At 31.8% G+C, this 8,910-nt stretch overlaps 1 protein-coding gene across 21 annotated transcripts in view; it reads left to right on the plus strand.

Annotated features, from left to right (window-relative positions):
• LOC113804688 (serine/threonine-protein kinase DCLK1) overlaps window positions 1-8,523 on the plus strand; it is a 104,533-nt gene extending 96,010 nt beyond the window's left edge. For 8 of the 21 annotated variants that reach the window (XM_070127896.1, XM_027355565.2, XM_070127899.1 and 5 more), the window contains exons 8-12: window positions 41-187; window positions 517-663; window positions 1,045-1,287; window positions 2,702-2,812; window positions 6,616-8,523. In XM_070127896.1, coding sequence (XP_069983997.1) covers window positions 41-187; window positions 517-663; window positions 1,045-1,287; window positions 2,702-2,812; window positions 6,616-6,747 — 780 coding nt within the window. In that variant the 3' untranslated portion in view covers window positions 6,748-8,523. Of the gene's footprint in view, window positions 1-40; window positions 188-516; window positions 664-1,044; window positions 1,288-2,701; window positions 2,813-4,138; window positions 4,805-6,615 lie in introns of all 21 variants that reach the window. The other 13 variants (XR_011398881.1, XR_011398885.1, XR_011398883.1 and 10 more) reach the window with 5 other exon arrangements.
• Window positions 8,524-8,910: the final 387 nt, after the last annotated feature.

Raw genomic sequence — 8,910 nt, forward strand, 5'->3', positions numbered from 1 at the left:
AAAGAAAGATGTTCATTGATCTTTTATCTTTATTTATTAGGGTGGCGACCTGTTTGATGCCATTGCCAGTGCTACCCGCTATACAGAGCAGGATGCAAGCTCTATGATTAGAGACTTGGCATCTGCTCTTGATTATCTCCATCAGCGAGATATTGTTCACAGGGATATCAAGCCAGAGAATCTCTTGGTAATGTATCAATATCAGTCCATGATCATGTTATATTAAAGCTTTGTTTTTGTTTTATATGCATTGCATATATTCTTTCAAATTATTTTCCACCTTCCAAGAACCTTCTGCCTCTTTTTTCTTTGTTCAAAAGGCATAGTTACTGTGCTGTTATTAAAGCAAAAGTTTGTAAAGTAATTGAAATTTCTAAGAGCTTTAGTGATGTATGTTTTCTATAATTCCTTGTGCATAAGTGATAACTTATCCCCAAAGATTACATCACACAATAAATGGAAAGCATATTTCACATGGCTATTTTTTTATTTTTTTATTTTTTTTTTACTGAACAGGTGGTAGACCGAAGTGATGGAAGCAAAAGTCTAAAGCTAGGAGACTTTGGGTTGGCTGTAGAGGTCACAGAGCCATTATATACAGTATGTGGCACACCAACCTATGTAGCACCTGAGATTCTTTCAGAATCTGGGTATGGCTTAAAGGTGAGATCTGAATTTGATGGTCTTAACTGATATTTTCATTAAGTCCTTGGTAATCTTATACATACTATCATGTTTAGAAAATACTTGAAATAAAAATAGAAGACTATATGCTCAAGCACAGGGTTAGATCTATATAAGAATATGATCTATTTCTTTGCTTTAGTGCATTTATGTGTTTGTGCTTGTTTCTGCTACAGTGCAGTGTAGTGGTAAGTCTATGACATGAACATTTGAATTTCATGTAGGAAGGCACCTGGGGCTTTCCATCACTTTTCAAGTTAAGTCAATGCAGTTATTCGTTTTATTTTCCACATACAAAGAAAATTTAGTGCACTTAGTCATAATGAAATTGTCTTACAAATAACGTTATTTGTCCTACAGGTTGATATCTGGGCAACTGGAGTCATCACATATATCCTTCTCTGTGGATTTCCACCTTTCGTTTCCGCAACAAATAACCAAGAGGAGTTATTTGATCAGATATTAAGAGGACAGTATGAATTTCATGCCCCATATTGGGATGATATATCTGATTCTGCAAGGGAATTGATTGTCCACATGATTCAAGTGGACCAAGACAAACGTTTTAGTGCACAAGAGGTTCTGGACCATCCATGGGTCTCGGTAAGTTAAGGTAACAGTGTGTATGGAGAGAGCAAGATCTGTGTGGTGTGAGTTATATTAACATAAACTTTAAATATCCTTCACAGAGGAAGTGAAAGGAGTACACCAATAAGCACTATTTGTTTGAACAGGGTTTGTGTTATTTCACAGTAGTTTTTTTCCACTTTTTCTTTTTTATACTAATTTGCATCACAGGTTCTTAGTACCAGCTTCACAAAACACTTTTTTGTTTATTACCTAATAGGAGGGGCATTGTTTTAAATACAAGTAAATATTCTCAAAGGAGAAATATTTATCAAGTAACTGTAGGAGTCATTTTTCCACAAATAGAGAGTAAAATTTATCCTTTTTCAAACTGGACATGAAGGAAATATGAAACTCCATATAACTCTGGAATTAAATGAATAAGCTATTGTAGCTAAAAGAAAATGCAACAGCAGCTCCAACATCAATAGACAAGATTCCCATGACATGACATTTGCAAGATTTGGACACTTGCAGTACTGTGGGCCCTAAAATGGTATGGAAAAAAGGCCCCCTGAAGTATTGCTTCATATAACATGCACATTTTTTATGCTGCCCTCTTTATGTTATAATTTCAAAGCTAAATATGGCAAATACATATCTTATATTGAAAATTTATTCGAATGTTCCTTAAGAGATCCTTTACAGTAATAAAATTCCCGTGAATTATTCCATTTGCTGACTTTTGAGGTTTCATCATTGTTGTTGCATGTGTTTATTTGAGAATATATGAAAAAGAGTATCTACTAATGTCTTCTAAAATTACATTAATACAATATACTTCTGAGAAGCTATTTTTCCTTTAATGTAGGAAGTCTGGTCTGAAGTACATATTATTAATGTATTTAGTTTCTAACAACTTTTCTATCTGTATGACCCTTTATATTATAGTTTCAACTTGATAAAATGTTCTGAGGTCATTTGTAATTTTTACTCAAATTTGCTTTGGCTATATTACATTTTACATTATATTGCAATTAGAACAATGATGAAAGTTACTGACTAACAAATGGAATAATAAATTGTGTGTATTCCAGCACTGCTCACTTTGAAATCATACCTTCCTAAGTATATATATATTATTTTAAATACAAGAATCTATCAATACAGATTTCTTAATACGGTAATATAGTTGTAATTAAATGTGCTTCCAATAAAAAGTTTTTCCCAGGCTAAACTTAAACAGTATAAAGATAACCTCCTTTAGACAACCTTTGATGTTTTGTTAAGCCCTCATTCTCCCCAATAAAACTAACGTACAAGAGACTGAAAATCATAGTGCAACTCAGTCAGTGAATCACAAATCATTATTGTCTGAGTTGGTAAAACATCCCCAAAGAACCTGTGGCTTATGTTGTCCCTTCCCCATTTCATCCTGTTCCTCCTCCAGGATGATGAGGCTCTGGACCGAAACCTTCATCTTCGAGTGTCCCATAAACTGGGTCTCCACTTTGACACAAACGGTCCCCAGCACAAGGCTGCCGGAATCACTCTAATGGCCGTAAGTCCCCAGCAAAGTTAGAGACCGTAACACTTTTATCTCATTAACCAAAGTGCAGTCCCATCCCTTGTCCCTAATCCTCTTTCATTATAAGAATGAAAAAGTCTTACCTTTGTGTGCATATATATATATATATATATATATTTCCATGTTTTATTGTTTTTCCAAATGGTTGCCAAAGTTTTGCCCCATAGATTGTTCAGTAATGGTTCCATGTCATTTTTCAGCCTTCATTTGTTTTTATTTTTTTATTGAAAATATGAAGTATAAATTCCTGAGATGATATTTTAGAAAGTCTGCTTAATGTATGGTTTCTGTTATGTGGTTTGTAGGTGTATGTGAACAGTATTTGTGAAATTAGATCACTTTTTTTGACACATTTATACTTTTATTTCATAGAATGATAGAATGTGCATTTAGCATGGAAGTTAGTTAAATAGATATGAAGACAGGATGAAGTAATTGCTGTCAGCAATAATGATTGACAAGATAACATAATCAGCATACAAATGTAAAACTCTGTGTTCATAACATTTATAGTAAAGAATACAATTTATGTAGGAAATGGTGCTTACATCAGATCAATGGATATTACTTTGCTTTTGATATTGATATTAATGTTATGCAAGAGAACAAAAATTTGGCTTAACCCATACTTGATTTCTACTAATAGGCCCTCTTTCAGATAAAATATTTTTTCTCTTAAGATTATATTCAAAATATGAATAAACAAATAAGGGCTTTACCTTGATATCAGAGTGAAAACAGGATGAAAGTGAAATACATTATGTTACTTGTCTGAGTCACACACATTTCCTGCTTCACCTTAAGATGCATGTGTATTCTAGTGATTTTTTTTATTGTACTATACATGCTCTTAGTTTAGAGGAGTTTGCTGTACTACATCATGGCCAAGTTCTGTAGAGGCAATTGCTTGGTGATTCTGTGCTAAAGACTTCTGATACATTAAGTCAAGAGAAATTATCAATATGATATCCAATATTGAGCTATACCTTAATCATTAGTTACACCTTTATTATGTAAAGTTTTGCTTTTGCTAATTGCAACTCCTTTAAACAACTTTTTTGTATAGTACTGTGCAATGTGAAAATCATTTTTCTATTAATTTTGTTTCTAAATTCAATGTGAGCCCTCCCTAGATACTTCATTGATTATTGGCATAATGTTTAGGAAAATATTCTTGTCCCTTTAATTCATAAAATGCTACCCATAATAGGATGCTTGTTTGTATGTGCAGTGCATAATCTACCCTTTTTTATTTTGAATGTGACTGATTTATATCTGTTTTGTGGTTGTGGTGTCCAGGCGGAGTCCACGCCCTGCTTGCATACAGTAGAAGTTCTATAGTGTCTGGCAAGCAGGTGGCAGATGGAAACAGGCAAGCAAGGAAGCAGGATAATGCTAAGGGAATATGGGGCTACTGACCATATAGTCCACAACAACAGGCTGACCATCACTACTCCTACAAGAACCAAACATTACACTTACACTCACAAGAATATGAATATAAAAAGTTTAGAATGATTTGCCATGCTGATTTCTAAATTATTAGTATTCCTGTCAGATTATACTGGTGGAATTACCATTGTACAGTATTTGCTCAATATTTTCATTACTTACATTTCTTCATTTTTGAATGCAATGCTTCAATATTGTGGTTTTGCTGAATCATATATTTTTGTTTTATCTTTTCCTAGTCAGTCACCTTATAAGAAATGTATGAAGTATTGTTAAAGTTCAGTTGAAAACTGTGAAAACTGTATAATCTACTAAACTAATGGTGCATCAATGTTTTTAAATTATTTTCATAAGAATATATGACATGACTAAATAAGATTACACTTATTAAGCATAGTAATTATTGTATTGTGATAAAGAAACCAGCTAGAAGCAAATTGATAGACAACTACACAACATGCAAAGCTAACCATATCAGGCCATGATTTTGGCTTGGCATTGCTTCTAAAGCAGGTGGGTTATGTATTGCTTATAATGTTTGTCTTTGCTCTAACTGCTTTCCCCCTTCTATTCTCTAACACTCAGACTCTGGAAATACAGCTTTGTACACTTTTGTACTGGGAGGCTGTTTTTATCCAACTAATTTCTTTCATTTTTTTCTTAGTGCATTGATATTACAGTTGCCACATATTTTAATACTTAGTAAGTTGGTGAGAATAATAAAAGTAAAAAAGTACACTGTATATTTTTTGATGATTCTATCTTAACCCACTGAAGAGAGGGATTACATAGTATGTAAATGTCACATCCACTGTGAGTTCAGTTTATTAAGTGTATTTACATGTACATGGCTCCCCAAGTTTCCAAGGAGTGAATTACTAGTACTACCTGACTCACTTGTTTCCCCATTTCCTTGATTTTCAGAACTATTTATATTATTTTATTTTGCTATTAGTATTGTTGATAATATTACAATAATTACAATGTCAGTGATAATAATAACATCAATATTAATAGCATTAGAAAACGGAAAACTCAAGCAAAGGGGAAATCTGGTGTGGTCACGTAGGTCTCCCAATTGACTCCATGATAGCATTGCACTTGTGGAACTATCTGTGGATAAATACATTTTACAAAACTAAACTAAAGTGACCAGTGCATGATGCCGGAGGCAAAGGATAGTATTTCATTTGAGTAGTATATGTATAACTGTAGTATATTGTACATGAGTAAAAAAAAAATTCTCTAATGTATAACCATACTAGTTCATTATATTTGTTTTGGAATTTGATTTATCAAAAGAGGAAAGTGCAAGTATTTGAAAATAATTATCTTCAAGGAAGAGAGGGTGTTTTCCCCATGTGTTGTGATTGACTTTGATAGATGAGTAATATGCTTTCCAGAATTATAGTAATGGACCCAAAAAATAAAAGCAAATTAGTCCTCAGATATTATTTAATGAAGTATGTGCTGTATATCTATACCCCATGTTTATACTCAAAGACATGTGAATATATACTAAGGTATTTACATTGCTAAATTAACTTCTTAATCTGTTATGTAAAAATGGAAATTAATGTAGTGAGGCCCATATTTACAGATGTTTTATTCTTTTATAGAACAGTTGAGAAGCTCAGTTTATATGTATTGTACTTATTGCAGTTGAATGATTTTATTCAAATTAATGATATTTTCAGTGTATTTTTATTCATTGATTTATTTTTTTTATTCTTTTTACCATATATAGTTAAATTTAAATGAGTATTAGAGGTAGTGATACATATGTTTAGGCTGTTGGTTCTGGTTACATTCTTTGGAGTCAGTTACTAGACTACCTGATTTCATCTGTTTACCCCTATTCCTTGAAATTTCAGAAAGAAAAGTTTTTAATTTTATTATTATTAGTACTTATAACACCATGATAATAACAGCAATACTAATGCTAATAATGGTAAAAATAGTAATAGAAATAAAAACTGTTTTATCTGAAAAAATTCAAGGAATGGCATAAACAGGTGAGATCAGTTAGGTTGTGTAATTAGCTCCTTGTGAAGTCATCTGTGTGTCGACAGTATTCATGAAACACAACCACAGTAGACAGTGCATGTATCCAGCACCAGTGGGTTACCAAATATAAGCTACATGTTGGAAAATCTTAGTTAATGAGCTCTTGTAATGATGATTATTTAGTGTCCAGAAAAATCTTGGTTTATTATGTTTTAAAAAATATGATAATTAGTAACCTTTTAAGTTTGATAAGATTATTATCTGTCAATTGATTTCCACTAGAGGAAAACGTAAGTAACTTTCCCTTTTCCCTCAAGCAGGTAACCGCCTTGGACAAGGAGAACAGGAGTCTCCGCCGTGAGGGAGATCCACGAGATGTTCCAAATCTAACGAGTCCACCATGCAGCCCAAGAATGACTCTGTATGCAAATAACAATCAAGTTTTTTGAAAGTGTACTAAATTAGATACCAACACAGTTCTTTATCTACTACTAGTATGTTTGACATATAAAAGACAGTATGTATATTACATTATGCTGGAGTCATGTTGGAGACTGAGGCAAGCTTTCAGAGTAAGCAAAATGTTCACAATACAATAATTTTCAATCAGGTTCATTATTATTTAACATCGGAGCATAAATATTCTTTTGTAATGTGAATGATAAATACATATTTTTTATTTAAATAGTATTTTAGTTATAAAATTTGATTTTGTAAATGCTTAGTCAGAATATTGAACATCTTTCATTATTAAAAGATACCTGAATGTAAACATCTCATGGTGCAGTAAGAAAAATTATATAAATTGTTCATTAGGGGTACCAGTCTTCTGTATTTTAATTTTGAGTCCAGCACCTGGAAGTAATTCAGGCAAAGTAACAACAGCACATAGTAATGTAATTCTTCAGGTAATCACTATTGCCTTTAAAAAATAAAAGGTGTTATTTATTTCTATATCATATTGCTATCATTCCTTTATATGTACAATGCATGCAAGAGAAGAAATCCTATAATTGGTCACCATCTGAAGTCATAATTTTTTCTTAAATCATTAATTTTACCATAGATTTCTTCCACAGGAAAAATACATGATTAATAAAAAGTGCATATGTTTGGTGCTAATGGTTATAAATAGTAGATACCCATGCCTATGTAAATATGAATATGAGCAGTTTTTGATGCTGTAGTTTTATATGAGGTGAATGTATGAACTTCAGTGTTTCATTACCTTAAATAATAGTCTTATTTGGAAGGAGCTTGTAAGCATATTCATCCTGTTAGAGATGATTTTTAAAAGATGTAAATTTGCAGTATGAACAGTCATTGAAATGATAGGTTAAGACAAGGGACCAATGCATTGGGGCCTAGATTTCAGTGAGATGCAGCTTATATTGTGACAGCTATGTCATTTGATTATTTTACCCTCTCAGTGATGTCTTATGTTTAATGTTGTCAAGTATCATTTGCATATGGGCATTATTTTCCAAGGTAGATAATACTCAGAATACAGCATAATTCATGTATTTCTGACCTTTTATCATAAAGTTTTTTTTTGCAAGAGATTTTGTGTATCAATGTTTTGCATGGGCTAAATTCAGAGTTATAGAACAATATAACGTTTTGAAAGGAAATATTATCATTTATATTAAGTGAACATCAGTGAAAGAAATATTTTTTGGTCATTTTCATATCACTTCACTGTAAATAACTTTCTGTATTTAATGCTCCAAAAGTTGCTGCTTCTTGTTCCTAGGTATGGACTTGAAATTGATACATTTGAACAACAAAAATGTTATTAGTGTGGATATATTGATAGTGCTTATCTGCAATCTAAGTACAGTACCTTGATAGATGGTTAATATGTGTTTGAATGTAATATATTTCACCATCATCTCAAAATGAGTGACTGTAGAGTGTCTGATACAAATAAGTATTAGGCCATTTGCTTTAATTACTTATTCTTGTGTTACTTGCAGTTTACCGAGTGGAATTGTATGTTAACATTCTGCTTACAGACTAGCATATTTAATGTGATGTGACAAAATAATAACTGAAGATATGGAAAAGTTTGAATAGATCTGTACATTTTATTTAATATTGTGCTAAACAATAAGGTCTTGGTGCTTTTAGTGTATGTAAGGTGTTCTATTCTCAAATAGGACAAGTTTATACTCCATGAAAAATGTTTGTAGATATATGTGGAAATAAACTTTTATTCACCTGAATATTGTATTTCTTTTCTTGTGTTGATTTTTACAAATGCTTTCTTTTACAGACTTCTTTATTCATTAGGATCACATAAGAAAAGGAAAAATAGAATTGGAAACTTTGGTTCTATATATTACTGCTTGAATTTAATTTTTATTTTCATTGAGGCCTAGATAGTATCTGAAATGAGAACTGTTTTACATATTTTTCTTTTTAAACTGCATATATCTTCTTCGGTTGTTACTTTTTTCATGTCTAAGTATCACCCTTTAACCAAACACTTTTTGTTTTGGAAATTCTGAGTCAAGTGAGTATACCAAGAACATGTGGCTAATTAATTGTTAGTAATTGTATTCATTATTTTTAAAAAGTACATAGCAAAAGGCAATTTTTTCAATGTGTGT

Source organism: Penaeus vannamei, chromosome 12 (genome assembly GCF_042767895.1).
Source record: "Penaeus vannamei isolate JL-2024 chromosome 12, ASM4276789v1, whole genome shotgun sequence".
Lineage (NCBI taxonomy): Eukaryota > Metazoa > Arthropoda > Malacostraca > Decapoda > Penaeidae > Penaeus > Penaeus vannamei.